At 37.5% G+C, this 17,888-nt stretch overlaps 1 protein-coding gene across 1 annotated transcript in view; it reads right to left on the bottom strand.

The window, feature by feature from the left end:
• Window positions 1-17,888, bottom strand: part of LOC309640237 (uncharacterized protein C1orf87) — a 123,206-nt gene that overhangs the window by 37,599 nt on the left and 67,719 nt on the right. The window contains 1 exon segment of the mRNA XM_082418744.1: window positions 15,793-15,890. Within this exon segment, the coding sequence (XP_082274870.1) occupies window positions 15,793-15,890 (98 nt within the window).

The following is a 17,888-nucleotide window of genomic DNA, read 5'->3' as shown; positions in this document are numbered from 1 at the left end:
TGGATACTTTTTTTCTTAATTTAGTTTAGATCATAATGAATCCATTCAGTCTGTACACAGAGGGTTTTTCTTTTTCCCATCTCTGCAAAATTTCTTCAGCTGTGACTTTTGGTTTTATATCTTGTCCAATTCTTCTAGTTTCTTATTCCACAATTTCAGGGCCTCTTAGGTTCAATTTCTATTTTTATTCTTCTATCTCTACTATCTGTTTTCATTTTTTTCTGTTCTTTTTCTCTAGATTTTGTGGAAACCTCTCAAGTTTGACATTATGCACCAGATTTTCTCTAGCATTAATTTTGCTGTTCATTGATTTCTAGTTATCCCTTTTTCTTTTGTAAATAATATTTTATTTAAACACCACCCTGGCCATTTGTTATGTGTTGTTTTTGGCTGCTTTCAGGCCACAATGACATAGTTGAATAGTTGCAACAGATTATAGACCCACAAAGCCTTTAACATTTATTATGTGACCCTTCAAAGAAAAGGCTTGTTGACCTAAACATTTAACATAAATGTCTTAATATCATTAAATATCTAACAATATTCAGATTTCCTTGATTGTCTTATAATTTTTAAATTGAGATATAATTGACATATAACATATTAACTTCAAGTGTACAGCACAATGATTCGATATATGTATATATTGCAAAATGATCACAATAAATCTAGTTAACATCCATCACCAAACATAGTCATAATCCTGGTTACCTCTTCATTATGCTGTAGAAGTTTCAGTTTCCTTGAAACTATCCACATTTCACCAAGTTCATTTTAATTTCTTCTGTTCACTTTAGTGCTTTTTACATTTCATTTTTAATCTCATTATGCTTATTACTTTACAGTTTATTTCAACAGAGACATGGCTCCTTATATCCTATAGAGAACACCAGTAGCTTTCTAAATGTTTTCTAATTTCTAGAGTAAATCATTTCCAAAAATTTGCTGTTATTTGGAGTCTGTGGGATCATAATTACACCTCCCTGTTCTGCAGTATTTTTGAAAATTAGGCCTCATATATTAGGGTTTTCTCTTTATTCAGTGTCAGTGAGGAACTGTTCACATTCTGTACAACCCAATAGATGAGCTCCATAAGTTTCCCTTGGTCCTACTCACTGCTCATTCAGCCCCTCAGTCAAGGGGTGAGTGAAGACTCCCACCAATATTTGGTGCTTCTCAGGCATTTGTCTTGTGCCCCTCTGTTGGGACCACCTCAGAGGTGGGATCTTCTCACCACACCTGCTGGATATCAGACACTAAATTGGTGTAGTATGTCATAATGGGTACACTTGTTGACCTGAAACAAACAGACTGCCAGATATTTCTCCAGCAAAGATGGGTTTATTCAGGATCAATAGAGAATTGCAGTTTGTGGTCTGCAATCATGGTGAGCCATGCTCAAGTCCCCCAGACAGCAAGGGAAAGAGAATGCTTTTATAGAAAGGAAAAGGGAGTTGGGAGGGCTATAATAAACAAAGTGTCCATGGCTTCTCATTGGCTGAGTCCTTGCCAGGAAAGTCCTTCCTTACTGTTGGGCTCTAATGTCACAGGGCATGAGAGCTTTCCCTTCTGGTATCCCAACTCTATTTAACTGAGGTTTCTGTATATTAATTTTTTACATACTCCTCAACATATACAACTACCAGGGATCCCCTCTTTCTTCTTCAACCCACGTGACTTTATATTTCCATATGCAAATACCACAGCCGGGTCTAGCTATTCCTGCCTTCTTCACCCCAACTTTCTGCTCTATCATTCCTAGAAGTTGTGGTCTCTGCATAGGCACAAAAAAGCAGTGTGTGGGTAAGTGTACTGGTGTGTAACCTTGGATGAAGGAAGGAGATGCAGGAACAGTACTCAGGTGGATACAGAAAGTAGCATCTATGTCATTTTCTGGTTCGTTAAGACTTGGGGCCTCCAAATCAAGGGGAAGACTGTGGTGAAGGGATGAAATATCTTCTGTCTTCTGCACTTTTTATAGGTAGGCAGGACAAAGCTTGGGGCACCAACTCAATGATTTTCCCAGATTCCATGTGTTTATAGTCAGTGGAGCTTCCTTCTAGATTCGGAGACCAGAGTGCCTGTTAGTTTTTGCTTCTGGTGTGTGTTTTTTGTTCTTTTTTGTTGGTTTTTTTTTTTTTTTCCTCTTCATTTGTTCATTGGAATTTTAATAAAATTAAAATGTCATCTGTTATGCAGATGCCAAAAACACAAAATGGGGGCTATTTCATAGAAACATCCTTGTAATCTTGATGATGTTACTTACAGGTGACATGTTTCTCTCTGAGTTTTATACAGGCTTCAATCAAAGGTGTGCCAGTACTCCCTTCCCAAGCTCATTGCCTTTCTCCACCTTTTGAAATGTATGCTCTGGCCACAATGGACAGTTTGGTTCTCCAAACCTATGTTCTTGTTGCTTTTTTGTCTTGGCACACACTGCTCCCTCTACCTCTGAGTTACTTTTCCCCGTCCCTCATCTGGTGAGCTCCTACAAGTCCTACCAAGCTCAGCTGAGTATTAAGTAGTACTGAAGAGCCAGCTCTGTTCAGACTGCTAGAATCATAGTTAAGTCCCATGATTTGAAAAGTTAAATCATTAGAGCCATTCCCTTGAGAATCCTGTAATCTACTATTCCAGCTGAGGGGCACAAAATATGCTAGGAAAAGGAGGCAGATAGAAAAAAGACTATGCAAGGGGCTGTTAGCCTGCAGGAGCTGTATAGTTTGCTAGGGCTCTATAACAGAACACCACAGACTGAGTGGCTTAAACAACAGAAATTTATTTTCTCACAGTTCTGGAGGCTAGAAGTCCAAAATCAAGACGTCTGTAGATTTGGCTTCTTCTGAGGCTCCTCCTTGCCTACAGATGGCCACCTTTTCGCTGTGTCTTCACAGGGTCTTTTCTCTGGGTGAGCCTATCCTTAGTGTCTCTCTGTGTGTCCAAACTTCCTCTTTTTATAAGGACGCCAGTCAGATCAGATGTGGGCTCACTCTAATGGCCCCATCTTAATTTAATCACCTCTTTAAAGACCTGACCTTCAAATACATGGTCTAAGGGCTGGGGGCTAGGTATTAAACAAATGAATTTAGGGGGGATAAAATTCAACCCATAATAGGAACAAAGATTTAAAGAATCCCAACTTTTGGGACAATTCACTTAAGGACTCTGAACCTCATTTTATTCACCTGTGAAGTGGGTATAAAAATACATTAACTCATGGGGCTGTTGGGAGTATGAAACGAGATAAGCCATGTAGAGCATGTAGCCCCATGCCTGGACATGTGAGGTGTACATGCATCAATCCTTCTGAGTCAGGAGGGTATTTTGGTTGTTATTTTACTCAGCTGCTGGAAAGCTCATCCAACTGCACCATCTTTCTTTGCTTTCATCTTCCTTTTTTTTTTTTTAATTAATTAATTAATTAATTTATGGTTGTGTTGGGTCTTCGTTTCTGTGTGAGGGCTTCCTCTAGTTGTGGCAAGTGGGGTCCACTCTTCACCGCGGTGCGCGGGCCTTTCACTATCGCGGCCTCTCTTGTTGGGGAGCACAAGCTCCAGACGCGCAGGCTCAGCAATTGTGGCTCACGGGCCTAGTCGCTCCACGGCATGTGGGATCTTCCCAGACCAGGGCTCGAACCCGTGTCCCCTGCATTGGCAGGCAGATTCTCAACCACTGCGCCACCAGGGAAGCCCTGCTTTCACCTTCTTAATCATGTAGCCTAAACTGTGTTCTTCTCACCTTCCAGTTACCTGTGAGAAGCATAGCCCTTCCTTGATACATAGTCAATAAACTCTCAAATCCAGACAAAAGGATTCTTTTTCCATTTGACAGGTAGAAAATTAAGGTTCAGAGAAATTAGTGACTTGTCCAAGTTCTCAAAGCCAGTGCACATCATTGTTGGGATTTCCATCTAGGCCTATGTGATTCAGGAGCTCATGAAGCCTTTCTGCATGGATGGGGGCTGAAGGGGTAGTGGAGGTGCTAAACAGGTGAGGAGATGCTACCTGCAAGCCATGGGTTTCCTTGGATTATACATGCCCCTGGAACTTAAAAGTGTCCTCACTTTGTATTCATATCCTACACCTCTCCTGGGTCCTAGGGCAATAAGATACTGAGCTCCTCAAGTCCAGAACTGTGTTCAGCACCAAGCCCAAGGGTAGAGCTGGCTATGAAATGCAGGCAGTTTGCCTAAAGCCCCTGTGCCTAGCCACTATCCTATAAGCCTTTAAGTTGCATAGGACTTGTAGGAGAGTTGCTATAGTGTATTCAAAGCCAAGACCCCGAAGCTAGAGAGCCTGCGTTTGACTTAGCCTTACTGATGAATTCATTTATCAGTTACATACTAGTTTTAACCTTTCTGTTCCTCAGCTTCCTCATTTGAAAATAATAGTACCTATCTCATGAGGTATGTGTAAGGATTAAAAGAGTTAATATTTATAAAGCACTTAGAACATTGCATGGAATATAGTAAACACTATATAAATGTTGGCTATTATTAATAATAACTTTATTAGCAATATTATTATTAGAATTCTTACCCCGTATGAATTATGGGCTCTGGAAGAGAAGATTGGAATTAATGAACTCATAAAAGCCAGATCTGGTTTCCAGGACCCAACCAATGGGCAGATTCATACCATGTCTCTAATAGCTCACTGCCTAACAATTTTCCTATTCCCATTAAAAAGTAATTGCTGAATCAGACACCTCATGTTTCCTTTATCTCCTAAAATCCTCTGGTTGTTCCTAGGATTATCAAACCAGTCCTTTTCAACCTAATTGCACTCCCAACAATGGACCAGATATGTATGATAAGTTCTACTTGGGGCTATGTCAATTGTGCCACTCTATTTACGAAGCCTCCATAGCAGCTTCATTATTTATCCCCTCCCCTGACACAATTTGGCTCATGTGCCTATGTTTTAAACTGGGTTTGAAGCATTTAATTTTGCCAATACAGTTTTAGAGTATTAGTTTGCCTCCTGTTCTCTCTCTGCCCTCATTAATTACCATTTACTGCAAAGTCACAGAGAAACATTAAATACTAATTTTGACTTACATGCTCCTGGCCAAGAACCGGGATAATAAATTCCATTCAACACAACCTGAACTCACTCACTCATAAGGGTGATTCAGAGTAGAGATTTGAAATCGTAATCAAGTCTTTCTCAAAATCGCCTTATCCTGGCAGTCATTCACTAATGTCTCTGCTTGGTAGGGAAATGGCAAAAAACAAAATCTCAATGTTAAAACACACACACACACACACACACACACACAAAACAACTTTGCCGCAGCGTTCTCGAAATTGCTCCTCTCATCAGCTCTTGCAACGTGATAGTTTAAGAAAACAACACAGCTCATTTTATTTGGTTAGATGGGGCTAATCCCACATCACCATAATCCCTCCTGATGTTTTATTGATTCAAAAGGACATTTAATCAGGAAGCAGCTCAGCACTAGAATCCTGCTAATTAGTAAGCAGCCACATTCCAAATGGGTTCCCAATAGAACAGCAGATTAATGGACAATATGTACTAAAATAATGATTCATGCATTCAGCTTCTAAAATGTGTGTCTAAATTGCATCTTTAATCTCTTAAGAATATAGGTTTGCATACAAAGCCCTTAACTGAATGGATTTAATTCAACAGAAGAAGCTTTAACCAATGACTGTCTAAAGATGAAACAGGTTTATCACTTATAAATGCAATTCTTCATTGGTCTCATAGTTTTGATGTCCTTGAACATTCAAAGGTCAAAGACAGGTGAATAAAAAAAATCGGTGTGCTTCTCTGATAGACACATAAAATAGTGGGAAATTGAGAATTTTGATATAATTGTAAGTAGCCTAACCTCATTTGTTCCCCATTCACTCTTATTCTCATATCCCTGATTCCTGGATTCTTGGTTCTGGACCCCAACTTCTAAAGAAGTATACTCAGTATAATGTGAGCTTTGACACTTGCATTTTCTCCTTTTATACTGGTGCCTTTTTGGGACTCCCAATTTTGGCTTATTGACTTTCTACTTGGCTCTAATCCCACTTTTTTGCTTTTCCTGCTTAACTGCCTCCCTCACCTTCACCCAACCACCTCCAATATTTTAGAGAAAGAAAACAGCCATGTCCAAACCTGGTCTAGTGGAAATTCATTGGCTATGCTCAACCTCCTCTCATCAGTTATTTACCACTTGATGTCCCCATAACCTTTTATCACCATGTGATATGTCACATATTCTACTTTATTTATAATTTCTCTTCCCCATTAGAATATAAGCTTCATGAGGGAAGGGACTTTGTTTCATTCATATCTATATTCCCAATGACTACAATAGTGATTGGTATACAGTAGGCACTCAATAAATATTTGTTAAATGAATGAATGGATTAATCAAATATTTACTCTGTACCTATCATGTGCCAAGCACTGGCCTACAAGATGTTGGAATATAATGTGTAACGATCCTTGCCAGCATGGAGATCACCATCTAGACATTAAATTAACAAATCACACAAATAAATACATAATTACAAATAGTGATAAGTGATAGGAAAGAACATTACTGAATGCTAAGAGAGTGTATAGCACAAGGAACATGATTTTGATGAGATGGTTAGGGAAGGCCTTCTTCAATTTGACCATAAGCTAAGGATTAGGGAAAACTCATGTATCTGTATCCCTCAGAGTATTTTGAGACTTTTTTCTTCCTCTAGTTCAGTTCAATTCCACAAATATTTATCAAATACCTACTATGTGCCAGGTAGCACTTTATACACATGGGATGCATCAATAAATAAAACAAAGATTCTGCTACCCTATGGCACTATAGTCTATAGTTTATCAGAGACTGACAGATAACAACAATAAACAACATACATCAATTTGATTAAAAGTTTATACATTAAAAGTTTATAAGTGTATTGAGGGAAGCAAAAGGAGAGCAGGTTAAGGGGAAGAAAGGATCAGGTGACTGCAATTTTTTTAATTAACTAATTTTTGGCTGTGTTGGGTCTTCATTGCTGCATGCAGGCTTTCTCTAGTTGCGGTGAGGGTGGCTACTCTTGGCTGTGGTGCGTGGGCTTCTCACTGCAGGGGCTTCTCTTGTTGTGGAGCATTGGCTCTAGGTGCATGGGCTTCAGTCGTTGTGGCACAAGGGCTCAGTAGTTGTGGCTCACGGGATCTAGAGTGCAGGCTCAGTAGTTGTGGTGCAACTGGGGCATGTAGTTGCTCTGGGGCATGTAGGATGTTCCTGGATCGGAGCTCGAACCCATGTCCCCTGCGTTGGCAGGTGGATTCCTAACCACTGCACCACGAGGGAAGTCCACTACAACTTTAAATAGAGTGTTTAGTGTAGGCTTCATGGACAAGGTGACAACTGGGGAAAAACTTAAGGTGAAGGAGTTAGCAGGAAGATATTTTGGGGAAAAGCATTCTAGGTTGAGTAATCATTCAGAAGATAGGTGTTAAGGTGGATCTGTGCCTGGTATGTTTGAGGAAGAAGGAGCAAAGTGTGACTGGAACAGAATGAGAAAAGGAAGTTGTAGATGGAGCCAGAGAAGTGACGGAGGGCAGGTCACATAGAACCCTATATGAGGACTTTGATTTTTTTTTCCCTTTGAGTGAAATAAGGTGTTCCTGCAGTGTTATGAGCAGAGCAATGATATTGTTTTAGGTTTTAATAGATCACTGTAGCTGCTGTATTGAGGATAAACTAGGGACAAGGGAGAAGCAGAATTCAGTTAGAAGGCATTATAGTAATCCGGGAGAAAGATAATGGTAGCTTGGATGGGGTGTAGTTAAGTAACAATAGAGGTGGTGAGAAAGGACCAGAATCTTGACATATTCTCAAGATAGGTTGACTTACTAATGGATTACTGATGGATTGAATATGAAATGCAAGAAAAAGAAAAAAAGGAGAGGGCCGACAGCAGAAGCAAGAAGAACTACAATCCTGCAGCCTGTGGAACAAAAACCACATTCACAGAAAGATAGACAAGATGAAAAGGCAGAGGGCTATGTACCAGAGGAAGGAACAAGATAAAACCCCAGAAAAACAACTAAATGAAGTGGAGATAGGCAACCTTCCAGAAAAAGAATTCAGAATAATGATAGTGAAGATGATCCAGGACCTCGGAAAAAGAATGGAGGCAAAGATCGAGAAGATGCAAGAAATGTGTAACAAAGACCTAGAAGAATTAAAGAACAAACAAACAGAGATGAACAATACAATAACTGAAATGAAAACTACACTAGAAGGAATCAATAGCAGAATAACTGAGGCAGAAGAACGGATGAGTGACCTGGAAGACAGAATGGTGGAATTCACTGCTGCAGAACAGAATAAAGAAAAAAGAATGAAAAGAAATGAAGATAGCCTAAGAGACCTCTGGGACAACATTAAACACAACAACATTCGCATTACAGGGGTCCCAGAAGGAGAAGAGATAGAGAAAGGACCCGAGAAAATATTTGAAGAGATTATAGTCAAAAACTTCCCTAACATGGGAAAGGAAATAGCCACTCAAGTCCAGGAAGCGCAGTGAGTCCCATACAGGATAAACCCAAGGAGAAACACGCCGAGACACATAGTAATCAAATTGGCAAAACTTAAAGAAAAAGAAAAATTATTGAAAGCAGCAAGGGAAAAATGACAAATAACATACAAGGGAGCTCCCATAAGGTTAAGAGCTGATTTCTCAGCAGAAACTCTACAAGCCAGAAGGGAGTGGCATGATATACTTAAAGTGATGAAAGGGAAGAACCTACAACCAAGGTTACTCTACCCGGCAAGGATCTCATTCAGATTTGATGGAGAAATCAAAAGCTTTACAGACAAGCAAAAGCTAAGAGAATTCAGCACCACCAAACCAGCTCTACAACAAATGCTAAAGGAGCTTTTCTACGTAGGAAACACAAGAGAAAAAAAGGACCTACCAAAAAAACCCCAAAACAATTAAGAAAATGGTCATAGGAACATATATCGATAATTACCTTCAACGTGAATGGATTAAATGCTCCAACCAAAAGACACAGGCTTGCTGAATGGATAAAAAAACAACACCCATATATATGCTGTCTACAAGAGACCACTTCAGATCTAGGGACACATCCAGACTGAAAGTGAGGGGATGGAAAAAGATATTCCATGCAAATGGAAATCAAAAGAAAGCTGGGGTAGCAATACTCATATCAGATAAAATAGACTTTAAAATAAAGAATGTTACAAGAGACAAGGAAGGACACTACATAATGATCAAGGGATCAATCCAAGAAGAAGATATAACAATTATAAATATATATGCACCCAACATAGGAGCACCTCAATACATAAGGCGACTGCTAACAGCTATAAAAGAGGAAATCGACAGTAACACAATAATAGTGTGGGACTTTAACACCTCACTTACACCAATGGACAGATCATCCAAAATGAAAATAAATAAGGAAACAGAAGCTTTAAATGACACAATAGACCAGATAGATTTAATTGATAATTATAGGACATTCCATCCAAAAACAGCAGATTACACTTTCTTCTCAAGTGCGCATGGAACATTCTCCAGGATAGATCACATATTGGGTCACATATGAAGCCTCAGTAAGTTTAAGAAAATTGAAATCATATCAAGCATCTTTTCTGACCACAACGCTATGAGATTAGAAATGAATTACAAGGGAAAAAATGTAAAAAACACAAAAACATAGAGGCTAAACAATACGTTACTAAATAACCAAGAGATCACTGAAGAAATCAAAGAGGAAATCAAAAAATACCTGGAGACAAATGACAATGAAAACACGACGATCCAAAACCTATGGGATGCAGCAAAAGCAGTTCTCAGAGGGAAGTTTATAGCTATACAAGCCTACCTCAAGAAACAAGAAAAATCTCAAATAAACAATCTAACCTTACACCTAAAGGAACTAGAGAAAGAAAAACAAACAAAACCCAAAGTTAGCAGAAGGAAAGAAATCATAAAGATCAGAGCAGAAATAAATGAAATAGAAACAAAGAAAACAATAGTAAAGATCAATAAAACTAAAAGCTGGTTCTTTGAGAAGATAAACAAAATTGATAAACCATTAGGAAGACTCATCAAGAAAAAGAGGGAGAGGACTCAAATCAATAAAATTAGAAATGAAAAAGGAGAAGTTACAACAGACACCGCAGAAATACAAAGCATCCTACAAGACTACTACAAGCAACTCTGTGCCAATAAAATGGACAACCTGGAAGAAATGGACAAATTCTTAGAAAGGTATAACCTTCCAAGACTGAACCAGGAAGAAATAATAAATATAAACAGACCAATCACAAGTAATGAAATCGAAACTGTCATTAAAAATCTTCCAACAAACAAAAGTCCAGGACCAGATGGCTTCACAGGTGAATTCTATCAAACATTTAGAGAAGAGCTAACACCCATCCTTCTCAAACTCTTCCAAAAACTTGCAGAGGAAAGAACACTCCCAAAACTCATTCTATGAGGCCACCATCACCCTGATACCAAAACCAGACAAAGATACTACAAAAAAAGAAAATTAGAGACCAATATCACTGATGAATACAGATGCAAAAATCCTCAACAAAATACTAGCAAACAGAATCCAACAACACATTAAAAGGATCATACACCATGATCAAGTGGGATTTATCCCAGGGATGCAAGGATTCTTCAATATACACAAATCAATGAATGTGATACACCATATTAACAAATTGAAGAATAAAACCATATGATCATCTCAATAGATGCAGAAAAAGCTTTTGACAAAATTCAACACTCATTTATGATAAAAACTCTCCAGAAAGTGGGCATAGAGGGAACCTACCTCAACATACTAAAGCCCATATATGACAAACCCACAGCAAACATCATTCTCAATGGTGAAAAACTGAAAGCATTTCCTCTAAGATCAGGAACAAGACAAGGATGTCCACTCTCACCACTATTATTCAACATAGTTTTGGAAGTCCTAGCCACGGCAATCAGAGAAGAAAAATAAATAAAAAGAATACAAAAGGAAAAGAAGTAAAACTATCACTGTTTGCAGATGACATGATACTATACATAGAGAATCCTAAAGATGCCACTAGAAAACTACTAGAGCTAATCAATGAATTTGGTAAAGTTGCAGGATACAAAATTAATGCACAAAAATCTCTTGCATTCCTATACATTAATGATGAAAAATGTGAAAGAGAAATTAAGGAAACACTCCTATTTACCACTGCAACGAAAAGAATAAAATACCTAGGAATAAACCTACCTAGGGAGACAAAAGACCTGTATGCAGAAAACTATAAGACACTGATGAAAGAAATTAAAGATGATACCAACAGATGGAGAGATATACCATGTTCTTGGACTGGAAGAATGAACATTGTGAAAATGACTATACTACCCAAAGCAATCTACAGATTCAATGCAATCCCTATCAAATTACCAATGGCATTTTTTATGCAACTAGAACAAAAAAATCTTAAAATTTGTATGGAAACACAAAAGACCCCGAATAGCCAAAGCAGTCTTGAGGGAAAAAATATGGCGCTGGAGGAATCAGACTCCGTGACTTCAGGCTATACTACAAAGCTACAGTAATCAAGACAATATGGTACTGGCACAAAAACAGACACATAGATCAATGGAACAGGATAGAAAGCCCAGAGACAAACCCACACACCTATGGTCAACTAATCTATGAAAAAGAAGGCAAGGATATACAATGGAGAAAAGACAGTCTCTTCAATAAGTGGTGCTGGGAAAACTGGATAGCTACATGTAAAAGAATGAAATTAGAACACTCCCTAACACCATACACAAAAATAAACTCAAAATGGATTAGAGACCTAAATGTAAGACGGACACTGTAAAACTCTTAGAGGAAAACATAGAAAGAACACTCTATGACATAAGTCACAGCAAGATCCTTTTTGACCCACCTCCTAGAGTAATGGAAATAAAAACAAAAATAAACAAATGGGACCTAATGAAACTTAAAAGCTTTTGCACAGCAAAGGAAACCATAAACAAGATGAAAAACCAACCCTCAGAATGGGAAAAAATATTTGCAGTCGAATCAATGGACAAAGGATTAATCTCCAAAATATATAAACAGCTCATGCAGCTCAATATTAAAGAAACAAACAACCCAATCCAAAAATGGGCAGAAGACCTAAATAGACATTTCTCCAAAGAAGACATACAGATGGCCAAGAAGCACATGAAAAGCTGCTCAACATCACTAATTATTAGAGAAATGCAAATCAAAACTACAATGAGGTATCACCTCACACCAGTTAGAATGGGCATCATCAGAAAATCTACAAACAACAAATGCTGGAGAGGGTGTGGAGAAAAGGGAACCATCTTGCACTGTTGGTAGGAATGTAACTTGATACAGCCACTATGGAGAACAGTATGGAGGTTCCTTAAAAAACTAAAAATAGAATTACCATACGATCCATCAATCCCACTACTGGGCATATATCCAGAGAAAACCATAATTCAAAAAGACACATGCACCCCAATGTCCATTGCAGCACTATTTACAATACCCAGGTCATGGAAGCAACCTAAATGCCCATCAAGAGATGAATTGGTAAAGAAGATGTGGTACATATATACAATGGAATATTACTCAGCCATATAAAGAACAAAATTGGGTCATTTGTTGAGACCTGGGTGGATGTAGAGAGTGTCATACAGAGTGAAGTAAGTCAGAAAAAGAAAAACAAATATCGTATAGTAACACATATATGTGGAATCTAGAAAAATGGTACAGAGGAACCGGTTTGCAGGGGAGAAATTGAGACACAGATGTAGAGAACAAACGTATGGACACCGAGGCGGAAAGCGGCTGGGGGGTGGGGGTGGGGGTGTGATGAATTTGGCGATTGGGATTGACTTATATACACTGATGTGTATAAAATTGATGACTAATAAGGATCTGCTGTATAAAAAAATAAATAAAATTAAATTAAAAAATTAAAAAAAAAAAAAGAATGACCTGAGGCTCTTGTTAAGTATACCACTTTCTAGCCCTTCCCTTTAAAGCATTATCTAGTGGGCTTGGGAAAAAAAAAAATAGAAAAAGAAAAAAAGACAAAGATTACTGGTGTGTTGTGTTTTCATTTTAATTCAGTTCAAAATATTGTCTAATTTCCCTTGTGATTTCTTCTTTGATCAGTGGTTATTTATAAGTGTATTGTTTAGTTTCATAATGTTTGGAGAATTCCAGGATTTTATTTTGATTTTGTTTTTTGATTTCTAATTTAATTTTTGGGGGTCAGAACACATATTTTATGTGATTTAATCCTTCTAAATTTACTGAGACTTGTTTTATGGATCAGGGTAGATAGGGTTTTTCTCTTAAATATTTCATGAACACTTAAAAAGGAATCCGTATTTTGCTGTTGTGTGGAGTAATTGCCACTTACATCAAGTTAGTTGATAATATGGTCCAAGTCTTCTATATTCTTACTGATTTTATGTCTACTTGTTTTATCAGTTACTGACAGAAAGATGTTCAGTTCTCCAACTATAAATTGTGAATCTACTCCTTCTTCCAGTTTTATGTTTTTACTTCATGTAAATTGAAGCTATATTATTAAGGGCATGATCATTTAGGTTTGTATGTCCTCTTGATGAATTGAATTTCTGGCAATACCTCTTGATTTAGAAGCTACTTTGTCTGACTTTAGTGTAACCATCCCAGCTTTCTTTTCATTAGATTTAATAAGGTATATCACTTTCCATCCTTTTACTTTCAGTGTGTCTGTCTTTATATTCTAAAGGGGTTCATTTCAGATAGCATTTAGTTGTGTCTTGATTTTTAAATGAAATCTAAAAATTGCTGCCTTTTATTTAATTTAATTTATTTATTGGTTGCACCAGGTCTTAGTTGCAGCAGGTGAGTTCCTGAGTTGCGGCAGGGGGGCTTCTTAGTTGCAGCTCACCGGCTCCTTAGTTGTGGCATGTATACTCTTAGTTGTGGCATACATATGGGATCTAGTTCCCTGACCAGGGATCGAACCCGGGCCCCCTGCATTGGGAGCACAGAGTCTTAACCACTGTACCACCAGGGAAGTCCCTGAAAATTGCCTCCTTTTAATTGGCCCATTTGAATCATTAATACTTATTGAAATTATTGATATGGTTGGATTTAAATCTATTATTTTTATTTGTATTTATTTTCTATTTGTCCTGTTAGTTTTCTTTTCCCTCTTTTTTTTTTGATCTATTCTTAGTATTTACATGTGATTATTCCATTTAATCTTCTCTATTAGTATTTTTAACTCAATACATCTTCCTTCAAACAAAATTATACTACTTAGCTAATAGTATAAGAAGCTTTTTACAGTAAAAGTTTATTTCCACCTCCCAGTCTTGTATGCTATTGTCAAATGTTGTACTTTATTATGTTATAAACTCCACAGTACATTGTTATTATTTTTGCCTTAAACAGTCAATTATTATTTAAAGAGGTTTTTTTAATAAGGAAAATGTATTTTTATTCATTGACATTTATTATTTCCTGTACTTTTCATTTCTTTGTGTAGATTAAAAATGATTATTTTCCTTTTGCCTGAGGGCTTCTTTTAATATTTCTTGTAGTGCTGCTCTGACAGTTATGAATTTTCTCAACTTTATAGGTATGAAAAAAGTCTTAATTTCCATTAGTTTTTGAAAGATAGTTTTGCTGGATGTAGCATTCCAGATTGATAGTTTCTTCCTTCAATACTTTAAGGTTGTTTTTCCACTGTCTTATTGCTTACATGTTTTCTAATGATAAATCTGTTGTAATTCTTATCTTTGCTGCTCTATATGTAATTTGTCATTTTCTCTTGTGCATTTAAGGTTTTTTATTTATTGCTAGTTTAAGCAATCTGATTATGATGAGCCTTGGTATGGCTTACTTCAAATTTCTAATATTTGAAGTTCATTAAACTTCTTAGGTCCATGTCTTTATAGTTTTCTTCAAATTCGGAAAACTTACAGCCATTGATTTTTCAACATTCTTTTCTTTCCCCCTATTTGTCTTCTCTCCTGAGACTCCAATTTCTCATGTATTAGGCTCCACTACAGCACAATACCCTTCTGGGGACTCTAATCAATGCCACATGTGTTTCTCTCTGATGGGTGGAAATATGAACTATTCCCAACTCTGTGTGAGATCTAAAAATTTCCCCACCTTTTTCTTTTGGTGTTTCTTTCTCTGGCCTTGGGTAGTTTCCTCAAATGCATACATTAGCCAAGTCTTCACATGAAGACATGAGGGCAACTCTTTGGAAATCTCCAGAAAGTACTCTTAGGGGATCTCTCCTCGCTGTTACTTTGTACTGGGCATTCTAGCCTTCTTGGCCTTCCTGAACTTCATACTCTGTCCCTTTAGCTCAAGGAGAATGCTGGGCTCAGTTTGGAATCCCTCTTCTTGTTCAGTAAACTGAGCTTACCTCATTTCCTTCTCTCAGGAATCACTGTTCTATGCTGCCGGATGTCCAAAGTCTGAAAAATATTGCTTCATATATTTTGTCCTATTTTTTGGTTGTTTAGGGTGAAATGGTAAATCTGATTTACCATTTACCAGTAAACTGGAAGTGGAAGTTTACTGCTTTTGTTTTTCTATGACCAAGAAGATCCTCTGTTCTTAATATAAGCAAACATTCCTTAACTCTTTCTTTAGGTGATAAAATTGATTGCTTCATACATAAAACTTCTAGCCTAAAGACAAATCTATGTGTTTGGTATTCTAATAAAGGACCGTGTGAATAAAAAAATCAACTTACTTTATTTTGTCCTGGTAACCCAAATCTTGATGGTTAAGCAATGTTTCCAGAAGGCTCAAAGTCAAATATAATCCATGTTTTCCACATATAGCCCTGACTTGCAAATAAGAAAAGATTTGAAAGTTCAATATAATGAAATTAAGATTTGAATTTCCCTCCTATAATTAGAACTTATATAATTTGGACAAAGAATTAATAACCAGGAGTGCATTATACCATTAAGATACCATTTAGGACAAGAATGTCCAACTGAATGTGCATCACCAGCAAATTTTTAGTTGCTTGACACAAAGGTATAGTTCATTACTCAGAAGTCACTGAACTTTGAAATGCTGATCTTACATTTTTGTCAGCCATGGAATGGGCGGTCCAGACCTAGAAATTATACACACTTATTATATAAGTAAATTACAAAGTATTTTTGTACAACTACTTTGATTTACCAAAGAAGCTTGTATTAGTAAGGTTACTATCACTATCTGTGTTTTATATATGAGGAAACCAAGGCTTAGAGAGATTAAGTGACCTTCTCAATGTCACATAGTTAATAAATGAGGAAACTTAGTCTAGAAACCAGGTACTCAATTAATGTTTGTGGGATGGATGAATGAAGGGTCACTGCAGTTTCCCAAGTACTTAATATTTTCTGAGTCCAGTTGACAAACCAGTTCAGTTCTCAAGTTGGTGGGTGGGTGATACTTAGATTCAAACACGTCAGACTTTTAGGGTTGTGATAGTATGTGTTCTGTGTTTAGCATAATGTTTAAACATAGAGACTTAAGAATAAAACATGACTAATTTTGAATACCGGTTATGCTGCCTGTGATTTGTGTGATCTCAGGAAGTTACTGAACCTTTTTATTCCCAATTACTTCATCTACTAAGTAAGACCAGTATTTTCTACTCCTCAAGAGAAAATAAGAAGTTAGAATAATGCTTGGATTTTAGTAGGCATTTGATTAATATTTGTTGAAATGAAGAAAAGGAAAGGAGGGAAAAGGAAGAAGAAGGGATATAGAGGAAAGAGAGAAGAGAAGAGAGGGAAGGAAAGGAGAGAAGGGGGAGCAAGAGAACAAGAAAGAGAGAGAGAGGAAGAGAGAGAAAAAAGAAGGAAGGGAGGAGTAAAGGAAGGAAGAAAGGGGCAAAGAAAAGAAAAGAAATGTCTAATTCAGGGTTTGGAAAAATTGTAGCTACTCTTATTATTTTTAGAGGAATTTCCATACACTGACTGTATTAAGCATGTCTTTTTATTCTGATGCTTTGACATCATGGGGCCTTGCTGACCCTGAAGAGACTGCCTCTCCCCTAGGGCTAGCCAATTCCTAGAGATAGTGAACGACTGGCTTGCAAGTGTGTCTTTCATCTGCAAACCAACTACTTCTTTTATTGAGGCTCTCACACTTGGGCCACTATTTCCATGTCCTAATTACTCAAGGGCCAAGTGCTAGGCAACTAGGAATGGCCCTTATGTCCCAGAGCCCACTGAAATTATTCAAACTAGCCAATCCTAAGTCTTCTTACTCTTGTCTCACGCATCCCACAATAAAGGCTCTTGCTCACATTTTCCCTCATCCTCTCTGCCTCCTAACTTCCTGGTGCTTCTCCATGTGGCCTGTGCAGTGTGCCATTCCCCTCCTCCTGGGAACTGAGTAACAAACTGTCTTTACAATGGCAATCACCTCCTGATCTGTTGGTCTGACCGTACTTGAATAATATAACCTAGATTTTAATATAGTGACAAAAAGCTAATCTTCATTTGTCTTTATGCAAGGAAACAGCCAATCTGGGTTAGAAACTTGCACATGTTACTTACTAGCTGTAGAAGAGTATGTCAGGGAAGGAAAAAGATCTATTTAAAACGTGAAAAAAATGAATAATAGTTTGCCAGAAGAAAAAGGGGTTGAGTATAATTCCAGGCAGAAGAAAAGCATGTGTAAATGATGGGTGAGAAAGAGCATGGTGCTTTTAATAAACTGCATGTATTTTGGCATAATTCACCCTATTATAGTTTTATACCCCTTTTCACTGGGCAGTAAATATCTGTTCATGAGAGCTCCTCTAAAAGACAGTGGTTTACTGAGGGCTGGAATTGCGTC

This window comes from Balaenoptera physalus (genome assembly GCF_965194825.1).
Source record: "Balaenoptera physalus genome assembly, chromosome: 1".
In the NCBI taxonomy this organism is placed as follows: Eukaryota; Metazoa; Chordata; class Mammalia; order Artiodactyla; family Balaenopteridae; genus Balaenoptera; species Balaenoptera physalus.
This window is presented reverse-complemented; position numbering and strand designations above follow the sequence as displayed.